This window comes from Balaenoptera physalus (genome assembly GCF_965194825.1).
Source record: "Balaenoptera physalus genome assembly, contig: SUPER_7_unloc_2, whole genome shotgun sequence".
Lineage (NCBI taxonomy): Eukaryota > Metazoa > Chordata > Mammalia > Artiodactyla > Balaenopteridae > Balaenoptera > Balaenoptera physalus.
The window spans coordinates 69,339-87,821 of NW_028126533.1; the positions used below are offsets into that span (position 1 = coordinate 69,339).

Below are 18,483 nucleotides of genomic sequence, written 5' to 3' on the forward strand. Positions count from 1 at the left end.
TGAAACAACTTCCATATATCAAATTATCCCTAGCTATTAGGAGCCAGCTCACACATATGCAAGTACTAACAAATACCCATATCACATATTTCTAATACATAGAAATGCAATTGTCCAACTTCCCTGTAGAAACATAGAACCCCACCTCTTTATCAGATACACATATACTCACTTCCCAAAATACATAAGCTTCAGAGGCTCCTACTGAAAATTACAAATGCACAGCCTCAGCAAATATTCCTCCAAGTGGCCATGCCCCTTGAATACACACACAAACTCATTTAACACATAACTCTCCACAAGTCCCAAATAGAACCACAATTACCCAGAACACTACAAATATGCAATAATATCACCCTATATGCCCTTTGTTCCAAATACACATACAGTACCACACTACTGCCATATACATAACCCCACATTCCCAACCTCTCACACAGAATTAACTCTGCCATCTTGCAGAATACAGAATCATACAAACACGACATACCTACATATACAACATCCACCAGTCCCAGAAAATAGTCACAGACTTGCCCTCTACACATCCAAATATACATAGACAGCTCCTGAAAATGCACACACACAAACACCCCATAACCATACAACATGCCCTGAATACACAAATGATCATCCTACATTCCCCAAATATACAAAATAAACAGACTGGACACCCAAAGTAATATACACCACTGCTTTTCCTGACATTACCCTTACGCATATGCAGATAATCCTTCCAAATCCACCATTAGACACACATAAATCCCCAAATTCATGGGTGATAAAAACACATGTAAACATATTCCCCAAACACCAAATTACAAACACCTCACCACCAACTCCTTGAGTATGCTTGCGTCACATCTCAACACCCTCCAAATACAACACTCACTCTTACACACTCTCACAAAAACACAGGCATGACCTCCCTTCAGACACAAACATCCACAGACAAAACCAACCCACACATTTGACTACATATCAGATTCCCACCAACCAATTAAATATGTACAGACCCCATCTATGCTTGCAAATCAATCATGATTTGACATCAGACTACAAATACATGTTTACTACCACATTCAGCAAAGTTGCTCCCATCACTGACAAAAGAATGCAGTTTGGACATAAGTGTTGATTGATGTTTTTATGACAAGAAGGAAGACACTAGTGAAACCATGAGTGTGTTCCTTCGATCTTCACTCATTTTCCAATCACCTGAGCTACACCTTTGGAACCAGATGAGGGTTTTCAACTCGCAAGAACGTCCCTCTAGCTTTTGTACTCTTCAGAACGCGCAGCCTAGTACGGCACCTGTTTAATAGCTCACACACACTACTTACCCCCCACTGTAGGCCCCGCAATCACTGAACCCTTCATGCAGCCGGCTCCCCAGCGGTGCCAATAACCCTGGGGTAAACCCCTCAAGGGAATCGAGCTCTATGGGGGCGTGAATCCACATTGTGGGGAGTCTCCTTACACGGACAAGGGCACAAATAACCCACAAGGTGAACAACAGCACAGAGCGGTGACACCTGAGGGGTGAAAAGTCCCCGTACCCCTTACCTCAGGGTTCCTAGAATTGACTCCAGAGGCGGCCATGACAGGCCCCGCCCCCGCCGGACGGCCGTTGGGGCCCCAACCTCCGCACTCGCACATGCGCTCCTGTCTTCTGGAGCCGAGCCAACTGCCCCAACAGACGCCAGGAGCTGTTGGAGGACGGAGTTCCGCTTGCCCGAGAGCCCCGCCCCAGTGGGCGTGCGCAGGCGTGCAGGCGCGGGGCACGCGGGGATCTGTTCCAGGAGGTCTCTGCAGGAGAGGAGAGAAATGCAGGGTCGGGCACGCTAGGGAGCATCTCTGGCGACGCTCCTCGCTGGGAACCTTCGTGACGGTCTCTTCTTAAAGCCAGCTCTTGTGAGATGTGCACTCCTGATTTTTATATTGCACACGTGAAACCCATGCACTTAGCTACAAAGAGTTCTGGAGAGCTCTGCTCTAAGCACAGTAGCCTCAATTTGGGGCAAGTGCTTTCATGCCCTTTGGACTGCAGTTCCTTTGTTCTTCTTTATGCCTTTCAAAAAACAGTAGGTCCTTTTTCCTAGCAAGCCTGAAGTTTCCTTTAAAGAACAATTCTAGCAAAGAATTCAGACCTGGGAAACACTCTTAAGATACTGTCTCCTGACTCCGTTCCTAGAGGTTTTCCAAACGCATTTACTCTACTAGAATATTTTTTCTCAGTGTATTTAATACATGGAGGTTTTTCAATAAATGTTGATTCACAGGTGTTTCCTTTGTACGGTTTTTTTTTTTTTAATAACTTTGAGAGAGAGCGGACAATCTGGGTCAATTTCAACACAGCAGGTAGTATGGGAACAATTTCACTTTCCCTCCCTCCTTTTTTGTAATATCTTGCAGACTTTCAGTTGGCATTAAAAACAACAACAACAACAAAAATAGTAGCGGGATCAACTTACTGACCTGACTTTGTAATACTTCCCAAAGAAACTTCAATCATCAGATCCTCTTTCTGGTCAATTGCAAGATTAGAGCATTTCTCACTCAACAGGATGCCTCTGAAGACCCCTCACGTCTAACAGCACTAAGCGCCTCCAAGTGCCCAGACTTGAAAACTCCACAAGACACAAACATGGTATCTCTTCGTTTCTTTAATGTTTCGTGATTGAGTGGAAGATGAACTGTCTTCTGAGGCTTGTGATGCATGTCCAGAGTTGTTTTTTCTCAGTAGTCAATGCCTGCCCGCAGCCTCTGTGCAGGAATAGTCAGAGATCATGATCCAAAGGACTTTTAGATACTCCCTTCAATGACTGCTCTACCCAAATTGCATTTGGGCTAATTTGATTATCTCTGTCCCTGGGGTGTAGGATTTTGAAGTATTACAAAAGTGATTGCAGAATTGGGACTGGCTAATTTTTGCACAGTGCAATTTTTGTATCAGTGGCCTTGAGAAGAGTCCTTCAAATACTGTATCAGAATTATGAGTGAGAATCTTGTAAATAATTGGTTGAATGACTGAACAAAGGGAGGAAGCAACAAGGAAGCCTGCCTTTCTCGAGTGCCTGGGTACAATATTTTGCCTCACCATCCCTCTAGTATGAAGTTATTGGTTGAAAATCATCTGAGTTTTCCTTCATTGTAAAAGCTCCAGTACTGAGCGATATTCCCAAACTGTTTATTTTTTTCAGTCCCCGACAGGAGTTTCTTTAGATATAAAGTTCATTTAGAAACTTTATGTCTAAAGTTTCTTTAGATATAAAGTTTCACCATGATGTTGCTTGAAATATTCTCACCTTATCTTCTCATCTTCTTCTGAGTCAGTTTTTCCTGACAAGGGGCAAGGAACTTCTTAAACACCAACAGGAGTCTTTTTCACACTGTGGAACAGTCCTTCGAAACCTCTGTTTCCTTCCCCAACACCCCACAATCAGTTGGAGTTCTACTGCAGCTACAGCAGTGAGAGAATCTCGTCTCCCAAGAGATTTGGTTGCCATCCTCTGAGGTTTTCAGCCTTCATCTCCCTTGACAAGTTTCCTAACAGTCCTCTCTTCTCACAACACAAAACACGAATACTCTTTCATATCATTTTGATAGTGGTAAACTGACTGACATGGATTCTCAATATGAAAATAATAATCAAACAAGTTTTGCAAAAGGAATGCTACCATGATTCCCATGCAGATGGGGCCATATGCAACGATGAGCCTAGACTGTAAAGAGCAAGTGTATGTAATGCAGACAGGAAATTAACAAACTTGTAAGCAGGGCTTGCAGGCTAGGATTTCGATGGAAGTGGGCTTGTCTGAATGGGGATTGGACACTGGTGGATAAACTCTTGGCATTGTGTCAAGGTGCACATCCATCTCATGGGTAGTGGACTTTTAACACCTAGAAAAACCAGGGCTCTAGGATGTTTAGTCCCTTTAACATAAGGAAAGAGAAGAAGATTTTCTGCCTTCTTGTTCCTTACTTCTGTCCTTACCCCTACTAAGCCAAGATGTCCAGTGCTATATGATGGCTCTTCCAAATCCATTTCATCCAAAGAGCCTGCAGATTTTGTGTATGTTTACAGTTGTGTTTTCTGTTGGAGCCAAGGTGCACACTTGAGTCTCATCCCTCCAAGTTCTCTTTCTCATAAGGATGAGTAACTGATAATAGCTTAGTATGTTCTGATTTTTTGGTAGTGTTGCCAGATAAAATACAGATTTCGAGTTAAATGTAAATTTCAGATAAACAGGGAAAGACTTTGCAGTAAAACTATGTCCAAAATGTTGCATGGGACAAAGTTGTACTAAAAATGAATTCATTGTTTATGTGAAATTCAAAAGTCAAATTCAGTTAGGCATTTGTTACTTTTCTTTACTAGATCGAGCCACCCTATTCTTTCAGGTGCTTTGAAATTTAAGAGACTAGAAAGTCTTGTTCTAGGAATCTAGTGCAGAAAGAGAGGAGCCACGATACCCGTACAAAGACAATCATTGGAAATATCCTCAGATATATTGGAACATATATGAATTTTCATCTAGAAAAAAAATGAAGGAATTTTAAAAAATGAAAACAGATTGCCTTCGTTTTTAGTTGCATGACGTATCTCTGGGAAGATTTTTGTGAAAGAGATAACACTGGTTTCCTCCGGGAAAGAGGATTGGGTTGACAGGGGAAAGAGGTGGGAGGAGGACTCGCCACTGCATATTCCATTTTGCACAATTTAATTTTGAACCATGAGGAGGTGTTGCTCGCTTAAAATATTATACTAAAATCATTTAAAAGGTAAAAAACTCAATCTTTTACAACCATGGAATACTATGAGAAAGATATTTAGTGAATTCTGGTCTTGGACATGGGGGCTGCATGACGGTTTTTTGATGGACGGGGGCTTTCCAGCACAAAGGATCATTAGTAAGGCTGGTCCTGCTGGATGTTGGTTGGAGCACAAGGACCACTCCCTTAGGAGTGATGTACATACAGCAGTCAAAGACACTGGATCTGCTGAGACAATCCTAATTTCAAATACTCAGTTCCATGTGGCCATAAATACCCAAGTGTTTATCAGACTAACAGTTCTGAATTTTGTTCAGAAAGTCTAGTCTCTGTTGAAGTAAGTCAAGAGCCAGGTAGGAAGCAGAGTGTGTTGAGGGACACAAAACTAGGTTGATGGAAAAAGAAGTGAAAGGAAGGGAACATCAAGTCCAACCTCAGTGCCGTGAATCAAAAACAGTCTATAAACTGCGTAAAGAGGCACATGCCAATTGTGTTGCCACTGTGTGAGGTGGAAGGAACTTCCGGTTCTTGCCTACCTGCCAGAGCCCTCGTGGAATGTCTCCCTACCCCCACCCTACCCAGACCCACGTGCCCTCTGCCCCTCCCCCACTGCAGAATGTTTCAGCCACATTCTACTGTTATGACTCAAACCTGCCCCTCCTTCAGTTGGATCCTGAGCGTCTGTTGAAGCAGGTCACTCTCTGGGTCCTGGTCTTGACTTTTCTCATTGAGGCTACCAGGCAGCAGTAGTCCGTGCCCAAGCCTGCAGGATGGCTTCAGAAGGAGGTAAGCCTATAGGCTGGGGGTGTGTTCTCAGAGACCCTGCCATCCCTCACATCCTTTGGGTTCACACGTGACACTTCACGGTGGGCACACAGTTGGACTGACGTAGAGGGAGAAGAGAGCACTGGACACACGAGGACATTTCACCTGGGGAGACTGGGGAGCCTGAAGAAACCTGAGACTGCACTGGGGAGGAGGGGTCATTGGAGGCGGATCAAGAGGAATTGCCCTGGCTATGGAGAAAGGATGGCAGCAGGCAGGTTGATTCTTTCTAGAAGGGAGACAAGCCACTTTGAAACGTGTGTGTAAGGATGTGTGTGATGTCCTGGTGGTGACACAGGGAGGGTCATGAGGAAAGCCTAGACGTGTCTTGTGTTCCTGAGGCACCTGAAGCTTGCCTCACCATATCTTTCTAAGGGATTTGAACAGGAGCATACTGTATCTAAGGGGGCCGTGGGGAGAGATGGTCTTGGTGAGAAAACTATTCAGTGGGGCTGTGTGTGGCCACACCTGCAGTGAAGTGCCCTCTCCGAGAGCTAGGCAGGAGGTTACTCTAACTGCCGCAGCCCACACCTCGTCCACTCCTCCCAGCCCAAAGCTCACTTCTCAGTTCAGGCAACTGTTGCTTTGGATTCAACAGGGGATGGGCAACCGTGTAACTTCAGCCAAAAGAGGGCTCAGGTTCCTGAGTTGCTCTGAATTGTTCTTCCTTTTGTGGAATCGCAGTACTTCAGACCTACTTCACCTCGTCCAGTATCTCATGGTGGACCCTCAGGCTGCCTTGAGAGGAAGAGTTTGTTCATATTTCCTGTCACTCCTTCATGGACAGGGGACAGATGTGGAGTGGGGTTGTTTCGGGTGGAATGTCTGTGAAGGCTGCTTCCTCTTTTAAAGGGGGAAGGAGTGTAGCCCAGGGGCAGGAAGACGATCTTCTGTGTTATTATTAAACGTCCTATGACACCTGTTCTGGTTAATTAGGTGCACCGTGGTGTGTACCTTGTTCTCATGAACAAGGATGTGATCCAGACAACTTGATCGCCATGGCAACTGGCTTCTGCCTGCTTCTCAGATTGTCTTTCCGTTATTGGGAGCTGGAGGGGGAAGGACCACAGGCGGTCTGTACTCCCATGACCAATGTAACATGACAATTCCCTGGCCCTTGTCTAATCCTCTGCAGCCATCACTGGCTGTGAAATGACAGAATCTAAGGGACACGCGCCAACTTCTCACACACCACTCCCCCCACCCCCGCCTCTTAGGAACAAAACCCCTGAGTGATGACAGTGACTGGGTACTGGGGAGGGGGTGGCAGGACCTGGCCCATGTTACGTGTCTGCTGTGGGTTGTTCTGAGATGCAGGTGCATTCTGGGCAGGTGTTATGGGTTTGTATCGGGATTCCATTAGAGAGATATTTTCCAGCATTTTGTTTTGTTTTGTGAGGCTAGGAAAGAAAGAGGGGATTTCTACTGAGCATCAGGAAAAGGAGGACTGAGGAGGAGGTGGGGCCCTAATATTTTACACAATACCTGTCCACAAAGGGCTTTTGGGTGCCTAGAACTTACCTTGGAGAAGGTCCCTACCTGCTAGTACGCCGGCTGAGGGGCATTTCTCACAGAGCAGATGTCCACACAGTTCCAGATCTTGGGAGACAGCCTGTGAGGCTTAGGTGCCAGGGGGTGCCTTAGGGAGGCTCTCCAAGTCAGTGCTTGCTGAGGTGATTTCTTCTCGGCAGACAGGGGTCAGGGACCTTGGTGGATGGGTGCGGGGTCACCAGTGGAATAATTCTCAACTGGAGGTCAGGGCATGAAAATCACTTGAAGACCTTTGCACGCTGCACAGTTTCCCTTGTCCAAGTGTCCCTCACCTGTGGAGATTTACACTCTGATGCCACAGAAAGCCTCAGTCCCACTTGCCCATTCTCCTCCTCCATTCACTCCTTTCCTTTGCCTCAACAGCATGTCCAGTGCTGGGAACGGATGTGACCATGAACCCCGGTGCCTCCTTGTCTACTTTCACGGCAGTGCCCTTCCCTCCACCCATTCCTGGCGCCCAGCACCGGCCACCCTGGCAGCAGCACCTGCCACGTCCCATCACCCCAGCATTCCCTCCTGGCAGCAGCCTGCTGCTGCCAGCTTTCCCCAGGACGCCTATGGTGGCTAATGGTGGCCGTGGCCCCAGTGCCCCTGGGGCTTGCAACCTCACGGTCCAAGTGAGGTCACAAGGGAGGACAGTGGAGGCCCCCCAGTCTCAGACCTTTGTCGTTACTCAGGCCCCCCTCAACTGGAGCGCTCCAGGGGCCCTCAGCAGGAGTGCTGCATGTCCTGCACCCGTATTCATAGCAACCCCTGTGATGGGGACCGTTGTGACTGCTTCAGCTGTTGGAGTTAGTCAGGCTGGCAAGGGAGGCTGGACCCCAGGCTTTCCTCCTCAAGCTCCACCACCAGCTGCCCAGCTGGCCCCTATCATTCGCCCAGGGAACTCTGGGCCATGGCCACATGGAACTTCCAGGGAGGGCCGGCTGGCCACCGACCAGTCCAACGCCTCGCAGGATGGCTCCTCTAACACCCAGAGAGAGTACAGTAACTTCCTACGTTGGCAGCACATCAAGCCCCTGGCCCGGAGACACTTTCACCTGAGTCCTGATGCAGAAGCTTTTTCCTGCTTTCTCATGTGAGTGAACGCTCAGAGGGTCCTGAGCTTATGGGAGCTTTTAGATAAAGAGGAACTGGGGATGGACTCGCACGTTAGGTTTCTAGGGCTACTGGAAGGAAGGTGTGAGGGCGATGTCCATGCTATGAGAAGGCACATTGTCGGTCACATGGGTGGGCCTGCCAGTCCGTGACATCAGGACTGAAATGTGCCCTATCTCAACTGGCCCCACCACCCTGTGAGTCTGGCCAGCTTGCTCTTCCATGATTCTCATGGTAATATGGACTGAAGACTTGCAGTCAGAGAGGGTCGTGGTGTAAGGTGAGGAGCCAAGGAGTGGATGCTGCACTCTCCTGTGGTGCCGTGTCCTTCATACAGGACGTGAGCGTACATGGCCAGGGGAGGTCACTTCAGAGGAGGGGGAGGAGCGCGGGGCCCAGGAGAGCGCTTTATGCATGCCTCCACTTCGTTGTGGAGAAGTCCACTAGGAACAGGGTGATGGTAGAGCTCTCCTAAGGGCGTGGGCTCTCTCCCACTAGAGTTGTGAGCCTGGCAGGCATTTCCATCCTAAACCTCCGGTCCCTCGTAAAAAGGGGACAATTACACTTCACTCAGAGGACTGTGCAGAAGACGCCTTGGGCTAATCTATGAAGTGTGAGCAGATTGCTTGGCACATGCCACGCCTCATTGATGATAGTGATTTTTATGATGAAAATGCAGCCTTGAGGAGGAAAAGAGCTCCCCAAGGCACAATGTCCCAGCTCTAGCCTGGGAGTGGATGGTCGTCCTTGAGTGAGTGTGAGGCGGTGACAGCAGTGGCCGGGAAGGCTTGTCTTTGCCCTCCCAGACGCCCGCCTCTCACCCTCCTGTTGCTCAGTCATGCTGGGTTGAGTGATGTGTGGTCCACATGGGCGGGTGGGGTCAGGCAGGTGGGGGCTGGGCTGGGCCCGGAGACTGACCCCGAGGGCTTACAGCCCAGTGCTTCGATCCGTGGCCCGCCTGAATCCCAACATGCCGCTGGAGGAGGGACTGTGGAGGGCCGTGCAGGAATGGCGGCGCTTGAGCAACCTTGACCGGATGATCTACTACGAGAGGGCGGAAAAGTGAGTCAGCGTCCTGGGCCCAGGGGCTGCGTGGAGGGTGAGGCGAGTGGGTGAGGGCAGGGTCTGGCCGTGGGGATGCTCATCAGAGAGGACAGAGGAGAAGGGCTGTCACCCAGCACAGGGGCCCCGCAGCCCAGGGGCCCTACTGTCCCCCAGAAACCCCTCCCTCACCTTGAGAGTTTGAGACTTCTGTCCTTCCTCCACCAGGAGCTCTGCCCTCCCCTGATTTTGACCTACCCTTGCCTTGACATGAAGGTCTCAGGACGGGGCAGGGTGAAGCTGTGAGTCCAGTAGGGGTCCAACTCCGGCCATATGGGCTGGGCCGGGGAAAGAGCTCCACCCGCCAGCCTGCTGCTTCCTTAGTGGTGGGTGGCTGGCGGCCACTAACATAAACTTGGGACCACCTCTTCTCATGAAAAGTGCCCTGTGTGGGTACCCTGGCATCCCTGAAGAGGCTGGGGAAGCCAGCTGTCGTCAGCCCAAGGGTCTCCGGCCCTTCCAGTGTTTGCTCCATGGTAATCCCCTTGGTTTAAGAAACAAAAGCAAACAAACGAGCGCCTCTCAGAGGAAGGGAAGGCCTCTCCTCTAAGCTCAGCATCCACATCGTCCAGCCTCTCCTGGGCCCTGTCTCCAGGTCTATGTTCCAGGACTCTCAGTCCTAGCCCAGGGTCCTGGATTCGGTCAGGGACCCCTGTGGGGAACACATGCCTGTTCCAGCCTCTGGCTGTCAGCCCTTCATGTGGTTCTGGACGGGGACGGGGGCATGAGGAGGGTGGCCCCTGGGTCAGCCATGTGTCCAGTTGACCTGGTTCAATTCAGCGACCTGGGTCTATGCTGTTGAATGCCCTCCAGTGCTGGTGAGGCAGGAAGGGTCCCAGATCTTGTTATCACTTCCAGGAGCAGCTCTCTGCTGTGGACAGCACCTCACAGGGCCTTGACGGCCCCAAGGCACAACCTCTCCCAGTGCCTCATTCTTGGCTGCCTTTGTTGGGCTCCAGAACCCAGGCCTTTTTCTCAGGGTGGCCTGTGCCTCCGTCACCCCCCAGGTTCATGGAATTTGCGGCCGAGGAGGAGATGCACATTCAGCATTTGCAGTGGATGCAGTGCGCGCAGGACCTGCCTCCTCCAGCCCCACCGAAGCTGGATCCTCGGGGGCCCCCAGCCCCGAAAGTGGGCCTTCAGCCAGGCACCCAGGTTCCCACTGGAGCTGAAGGCACAGGTAACAGGGGCCTAGGGTTGGCCACCGTCCCCATGTGGATCCTTTTCTTTCAAGACAGGGGCATTGGTCTTTCAACCAAAACAGCCACCGAGGCGGGGGGTGGGGGGGTGGGGTCTCAGCTGCCCTTTGTCACTACGGGGTATTGACTTGGTCAGCTTTGTAACTCCTCTCACACCTCCCTGTCAAAGGACCCCACACGAAGTCTGCCTAAGAAGTGGGCTTGATGGGGAGACCCCTAGAAAATTGGAGGTTCCCCACTTCCTTACTTGTGACTCTCTTAGATGACCCCCTAACCTCCCCTCTCCAACTGTGCATGAGGCTTCAGATGGTCCTGACCCCTCCCACAACCACATCAACGTCCCCCAAACAATGCCCTCACCAACGTGCGCTCCGTGGTCAGGAGGTGGACCGGGAGTCCCTCACCTTCCTTCCCTTCCTCCTGCTCTGCCTCAGCCTGTGCTCCCAGGATGTCCGGCCCCAGGGCCCAGCCCTCGCACCCGAAGCCACACAGATCCCAGCGGACCCCGGAGACCAAGGCGCCCAAGGAGATTCCCCCTGAGACTGTGAGGGAGTATGTGGACAGGATGGAGGCGATGGTGGGGCCCGTCCACTCAGCCCCAGGCAAGTCACATGCAGAATGTGGAAAGGACGGAAATGAGCTGAAGCAGGAAGAGGACGACACCTACTTGGACCCGTGTCTCTTGAGCTACACTGACGAGCTGCGTTCCCGGGAACACTCTGTCACCAAGGTAGGCTGGGCCTGGAGCCTGGGGTCTACAAGATGCCAGGGCATGGAACTCTCAGCACCCAAGATCTGGGTTCTGCTCAGGCCGATGGGACTTAAGCTCAGCTCCTTGTTCCTGAGCCTGGTGTTAGGGGAGGTTTACGCAGATGTATGTGTGTATATGTTTGTGTCTGTGTGTATGCCTTTGTGTGTCTGTGTATGTGCATCTGTATAAGTGCTCTTTTGTGTGTGACTGTGTATGTGCATGTGTGTGTGTGTGTGTGTGTGTGTGTGTGCTGACCATCCCCGCCTTGTGGAGGAGAGTGGGGGTGGGTCTCTGCTTTTCACTTTCCCTCCTGGTCTTCTTGTGTCACAGGCCACTCCTGGCCAAGGATGCTCACAGCCTCTTCTTTCTGTCCAAGGTGGAGGCAGTCATTCACCGTCGATTCCTGGCAGAATTGTTTTCCCCAGACCCACAGTTGGATGTCTTGGCCCTTGCTGAGGAGCTGAAGCAGGAGGAAGGACTCACCCCTGAAGAAGTGAGCCAGGGGAGGGAGAGGGACACTTAGGGTGCCAGGGGACTCCAGGGGAGGGGGGACCCCAGGTGATCCACGGGACAGGGGAAACCAGGTGGCCCAGGGGAGCCAGAGGAGGGAGGGATCGTAGGTAGAACAGGGGAGACAAGGGACACCCAGGAAGACCAGGGCACGGAGGGACCCCAGTGAGCAGGGGAGAGGTAGTGCCCCAGAAAAGGAGGCCCACATGGCTCTGTCCGTCCCTTCCCTGCCTCGGAGGCCTGGCATGGGGAAAGGCCCTCTCTGGGGTGGGTGCAGCGCAGGGTGATAGGAAGGAGAGGATGGGGAGCCGGGAGCGGAGGGAAGGACACACAGCTGGGAATAAGGTGCAGGAGGATGGCAGGAATGCCACCGTGTCTGTATTTGGAGTCTAGTCCTGGGGTCCCCCGTCCCCTCCTCCCCCCCAGGGCCATTGTCCCACTGCCCAGTGCTCCTCCTCTCACACGTGCGAGTGGAGCCGTCACTGTCCTCCTCCCTCCTACCAGCTGGTGCAGAAACGACTCCTGGCCTTGAAAGAGGACGAGGGTGGGCCGGCAGCCCCGAGCCACAGTGCACCCGGAGTGGGCTCAATTCCATCTGAGTCCCACGCCGGCCAAGGTGCCCAGAGGCACGACCAAGACCGCCATCGAGGGGTCAGTGATGAAGCCTGCCCACCAGAGATTGATGTTGAGGCTCTTCATAGGCCCATCCGAACAGACACTGGCCCGTTCGTGCTCAGAGTCTTTGTTCCCTCTCGAGGACGTCAGGCTGGCAAGGGAGGCTGGACCCCAGGCTTTCCTCCTCAAGCTCCACCACAAGCTGCCCAGCTGGCCCCTATCATTCGCCCAGGGAACTCTGGGCCATGGCCACATGGCACTTCCAGGGAGGGCCGCCTGGCCACCAACCAGCCCAACGCCTCGCAGGATGGCTCCTCTAACACCCAGAGAGAGTACAGTAACTTCCTACGTTGGCAGCACATCAAGCCCCTGGCCCGGAGACACTTTCACCTGAGTCCTGATGCAGAAGCTTTTTCCTGCTTTCTCATGTGAGTGAACGCTCAGAGGGTCCTGAGCTTATGGGTGCTTTTAGATAAAGAGGAACTGGGGATGGACTCGCACGTTAGGTTTCTAGGGCTACTGGAAGGAAGGTGTGAGGGCGATGTCCATGCTATGAGAAGGCACATTGTCGGTCACATGGGTGGGCCTGCCAGTCCGTGACATCAGGACTGAAATGTGCCCTATCTCAACGGGTCCCACCACCCTGTGAGTCTGGCCAGCTTGCTCTTCCATGATTCTCATGGTAATATGGACTGAAGACTTGCAGTCAGAGAGGGTCGTGGTGTAAGGTGAGGAGCCAAGGAGTGGATGCCGCACTCTCCTGTGGTGCCGTGTCCTTCATACAGGACTTGAGTGTACATGGCCAGGGGAGGTCATTTCAGAGGAGGAGGAGGAGCGCGGGGCCCAGGAGAGCGCTTTATGCATGCCTCCACTTCGTTGTGGAGAATTCCACTAGGAACAGGGTGATGGTAGAGATCTCCTAAGGGCGTGGGCTCTCTCCCACTAGAGTTGTGAGCCTGGCAGGAATTTCCATCCTAAACCTCCGGTCCCTCGTAAAAAGGGGACAATTACACTTCACTCAGAGGACTGTGCAGAAGACGCCTTGGGCTAATCTATGAAGTGTTAGCAGATTGCATGGCACATGCCACGCCTCATTGACGATGATGATTTTTATTATGAAAATACAGCCTTGAGGAGGAAAAGAGCTCCCCAAGGCACAATGTCCGAGCTCTAGCCTGGGAGTGGGTGGTCGTCCTTGAGTGAGTGTGAGGCGGTGACAGCAGTGGCCGGGAAGGCTTGTCTTTGCCCTCCCAGACGCCCGCCTCTCACCCTCCTGTTGCTCAGTCACTCTGGGTTGAGTGATGTGTGGTCCACATGGGTGGGTGGGGTCAGGCAGGTGGGGGCTGGGCTGGGCCCGGAGACTGACCCCGAGTGCTTACAGCCCAGTGCTTCGATCCGTGGCCCGCCTGAATCCCAACATGCCGCTGGAGGAGGGACTGCGGAGGGCCGTGCAGGAATGGCGGCGCTTGAGCAACCTTGACCGGATGATCTACTACGAGAGGGCGGAAAAGTGAGTCAGCGTCCTGGGCCCAGGGGCTGCGTGGAGGGTGAGGCGAGTGGGTGAGGGCAGGGTCTGGCCGTGGGGATGCTCATCAGAGAGGACAGAGGAGAAGGGCTGTCACCCAGCACAGGGGCCCCGCAGCCCAGGGGCCCTACTGTCCCCCAGAAACCCCTCCCTCACCTTGAGAGTTTGAGACTTCTGTCCTTCCTCCACCAGGAGCTCTGCCTTCCCCTGATTTTGACCTACCCTTGCCTTGACATGAAGGTCTCAGGACGGGGCAGGGTGAAGCTGTGAGTCCAGTAGGGGTCCAACTCCGGCCATATGGGCTGGGCCGGGGAAAGAGCTCCACCCGCCAGCCTGCTGCTTCCTTAGTGGTGGGTGGCTGGCGGCCACTAACATAGATTTGGGACCACCTCTCCTCATGAAAAGTGCCCTGAGTGGGTACCCTGGCATCCCTGAAGAGGCTGGGGAAGCCAGCTGTCGTCGGCCCAAGGGTCTCCGGCCCTTCCAGTGTTTGCTCCATGGTAATCCCCTTGGTTTAAGAAACAAAAGCAAACAAACGAGCGCCTCTCAGAGGAAGGGAAGGCCTCTCCTCTAAGCTCAGCATCCACATCGTCCAGCCTCTCCTGGGCCCTGTCTCCAGGTCTATGTTCCAGGACTCTCAGTCCTAGCCCAGGGTCCTGGATTCGGTCAGGGACCCCTGTGGGGAACACATGCCTGTTCCAGCCTCTGGCTGTCAGCCCTTCATGTGGTTCTGGACGGGGACGGGGGCATGAGGAGGGTGGCCCCTGGGTCAGCCATGTGTCCAGTTGACCTGGTTCAATTCAGCGACCTGGGTCTATGCTGTTGAATGCCCTCCAGTGCTGGTGAGGCAGGAAGGGTCCCAGATCTTGTTATCACTTCCAGGAGCAGCTCTCTGCTGTGGACAGCACCTCACAGGGCCTTGACGGCCCCAAGGCACAACCTCTCCCAGTGCCTCATTCTTGGCTGCCTTTGTTGGGCTCCAGAACCCAGGTCTTTTTCTCAGGGTGGCCTGTGCCTCCGTCACCCCCCAGGTTCATGGAATTTGCGGCCGAGGAGGAGATGCACATTCAGCATTTGCAGTGGATGCAGTGCGCGCAGGACGTGCCTCCTCCAGCCCCACCGAAGCTGGATCCTCGGGGGCCCCCAGCCCCGAAAGTGCACCTTCAGCCAAGCACCCAGGTTCCCACTGGAGCTGAAGGCACAGGTAACAGGGGCCTAGGGTTGGCCACCGTCCCCACGTGGATCCTTTCCTTTCAAGACAGGGGCATTGGTCTTTCAACCAAAACAGCCACCGAGGCGGGATGTGGAGGGGTGGGGTCTCAGCTGCCCTTTGTCACTACGGGGTATTGACTTGGTCAGTTTTGTAACTCCTCTCACACCTCCCTGTCAAAGGACCCCACACGAAATCTGCCTAAGAAGTGGGCTTGATGGGGAGACCCCTAGAAAATTGGAGGTTCCCCACTTCCTTACTTGTGACTCTCTTAGATGACCCCCTTACCTCCCCTCTCCAACTGTGCATGAGGCTTCAGATGGTCCTGACCCCTCCCACACCCACATCAACGTCCCCCAAACAATGCCCTCACCAACATGCGCTCGGTGGTCAGGAGGTGGACCGGGAGTCCCTCACCTTCCTTCCCTTCCTCCTGCTCTGCCTCAGCCTGTGCTCCCAGGATGTCCGGCCCCAGGGCCCAGCCCTCGCACCCGAAGCCACACAGATCCCAGCGGACCCCGGAGACCAAGGCGCCCAAGGAGATTCCCCCTGAGACTGTGAGGGAGTATGTGGACAGGATGGAGGCGATGGTGGGGCCCGTCCACTCAGCCCCAGGCAAGTCACATGCAGAATGTGGAAAGGACGGAAATGAGCTGAAGCAGGAAGAGGACGACACCTACTTGGACCCGTGTCTCTTGAGCTACACTGACGAGCTGCGTTCCCGGGAACACTCTGTCACCAAGGTAAGCTGGGCCTGGAGCCTGGGGTCTACAAGATGCCAGGGCATGGAACTCTCAGCACCCAAGATCTGGGTTCTGCTCAGGCCGATGGGACTTAAGCTCAGCTCCTTGTTCCTGAGCCTGGTGTTAGGGGAGGTTTACGCAGATGTATGTGTGTATATGTTTGTGTCTGTGTGTATGCCTTTGTGTGTCTGTGTATGTGCATCTGTATAAGTGCTCTTTTGTGTGTGACTGTGTATGTGCATGTGTGTGTGTGTGTGTGTGTGTGCTGACCATCCCCGCCTTGTGGAGGAGAGTGGGGGTGGGTCTCTGCTTTTCACTTTCCCTCCTGGTCTTCTTGTGTCACAGGCCACTCCTGGCCAAGGATGCTCACAGCCTCTTCTTTCTGTCCGAGGTGGAGGCAGTCATTCATCCTCGATTCCCGGCAGAATTGTTTTCCCCAGAGCCACAGCTGGATGTCTTGGCCCTTGCTGAGGAGCTGAAGCAGGAGGAAGGACTCACCCCTGAAGAAGTGAGCCAGGGGAGGGAGAGGGACACTTAGGGAGCCAGGGGACTCCAGGGGAGGGGGGACCCCAGGTGATCCAGGGGACAGGGGAAACCAGGTGGCCCAGGGGAGCCACAGGAGGGAGGGATCGCAGGTAGAACAGGGGAGACAAGGGACACCCAGGAAGACCAGGGCACGGAGGGACCCCAGTGAGCAGGAGAGAGGTAGGGCCCCAGAGCAGGAGGCCCACATGGCTCTGTCCATCCCTTCCCTGCCTCGGAGGCCTGGCATGGGGAAGGGCCCTCTCTGGGGTGGGTGCAGCGCAGGGTGATAGGAAGGAGAGGATGGGGAGCCGGGAGCGGAGGGAAGGACACACAGCTGGGAATAAGGTGCAGGAGGATGGCAGGAATGCCACCGTGTCTGTATTTGGAGTCTAGTCCTGGGGCCCCCCGTCCCCTCCTCCCCCCCAGGGCCATTGTCCCACTGCCCAGTGCTCCTCCTCTCACACGTGCGCGTGGAGCCGTCACTGTCCTCCTCCCTCCTACCAGCTGGTGCAGAAACGACTCCTGGCCTTGAAAGAGGACGAGGGTGGGCCGGCAGCCCCGAGCCACAGTGCACCCGGAATGGGCTCAAGTCCTTCTGAGTCCCACGCCGGCCAAGGTGCCCAGAGGCACGACCAAGACCGCCATCGAGGGGTCAGTGATGAAGCCTGCCCACCAGAGATTGATGTTGAGGCTCTTCATAGGCCCATCCGAGCAGACACTGGCCCTTTCAGGCCCAAAGTCTTTGTTCCCTCTCGAGGACGTCAGGAGGTCTCTCCATTCTGGGCCGGACGGCTCTCCCCTCCCCAGGGTCAAAGGCGCACTGGCCCTCTACTGGGACCCAGGGATGCGTCTGTTCTCAGAGAGGCGTCTCCTGTTCCGGAGGCCCGAGTGCCCAGGGACGCGTCCAGTGAGGCCGAGGAGGCGCTCCCCAGCCTGGCCTCCCCCTTGACCTCTCCGCAGAGCCTGCCGCCTTGCCGGCTGTCCCAGAGTCCTGCCCCTGCCTCAGGCCTGGCCTCCCCTGGAGGTTGGGGGGCCCAGAGTGCTCCCCAGGCCCCCTCCCCTCAGAGAAGAGGCCCCAGCCCAACTCCACCAGCCGCTCCCAAGTCGAGGAAGCGGGCTCTGTGTGGGCGCCCAGCCGCTGCTGAGAAGCTGCCCATCCCCGGGGCTGGCCACGGGGTCTCTGCGAGGCCAGCCTTGGCTCTGGGGCTGGCTCGCCCCTCACAGCCGAGAAAGAGAAAGCGTGACCCTTTTGTCACAGGGAAGAGGAGGAAGAGGAAGAGGAAGCACTGCAGCCAGTAGGGAACAGCCGGGCCGGCCCTCCAGGGCGAGCCCCCCAGGGCGGCCCCCAGGGGAGCCTAGGGGCTCCTCCTCACCCCAGTGCTGATCCTGGGATTGTGGGGGGTTAGGGAGGTGGGGGAGGTGGGTGTGGGCAGGACCTTTGGAGTGATGTATGAAAATTGTGAATAAAGATAGTTTTGGTGGGAAATGCTCTCAGGCCACTGTCATCTTCTTCGTGTGGAGCTGCTCCACAGAGAGCGATCCTGAGAGGAAGGAAGGGTGAGGGAGGTCACAGGAGCTATGGATCTACAGGTGGCCAAACCTTTCCTCCACATAGACAAGGACTCCTCAGGCTGCCCCTGGGAACGCATAGCTCTCACTTTCCCCAGGGACCCCCTCATCATGCCCTTCTCTAAAGCCTGCTTGGCTAGGGGCCTTCTGGGGCATCTGTAGCATCTTCTGCATCCCTGAACCGTCTGGGGAGGGAGAGCTGCTTTTGTGCCTCTCAGCCCTCTGGACACTAACCAGTTTCTAGGACGGAGCCTGGAGACGGCCCTTGTCTTTATGGAGCTGCTCTCTGCTTCCCTGAAGTGGCCAGGCGATGGCGCTGGGGTGACCCTCCGCTCATCCAGGGTTTCCTGTGTGGGTGGCCTGACCAGAGAGGAAAAGTCTTGGCCATGGGGACAGGACTGTCTGCCTCGTCATAGCGGGAGCGTTCTCTAGTCCCACTGGGATTATTGCAATGTGGAGAGTGGTTGAGGCAGCTACCTCTTAAT

The 18,483-nt window shown here is 54.0% G+C and overlaps 1 protein-coding gene across 1 annotated transcript; it reads left to right on the forward strand.

Moving 5' to 3' along the window:
• Positions 1 to 6,836: 6,836 nt before the first annotated feature.
• LOC309665272 (NUT family member 2G-like) lies at positions 6,837 to 17,976 on the forward strand (the record flags this gene model as incomplete). The annotated part of the gene is made up of 8 exons (XM_082478905.1): positions 6,837 to 6,850; positions 7,454 to 8,230; positions 9,184 to 9,312; positions 10,359 to 10,531; positions 10,985 to 11,085; positions 15,764 to 15,904; positions 16,296 to 16,412; positions 16,934 to 17,976. The coding sequence occupies 8 exons, from the start codon at positions 6,837 to 6,839 to the stop codon at positions 17,726 to 17,728; spliced, it is 2,247 nt and encodes a 748-aa protein (XP_082335031.1). The 3' UTR covers positions 17,729 to 17,976.
• Positions 17,977 to 18,483: the final 507 nt, after the last annotated feature.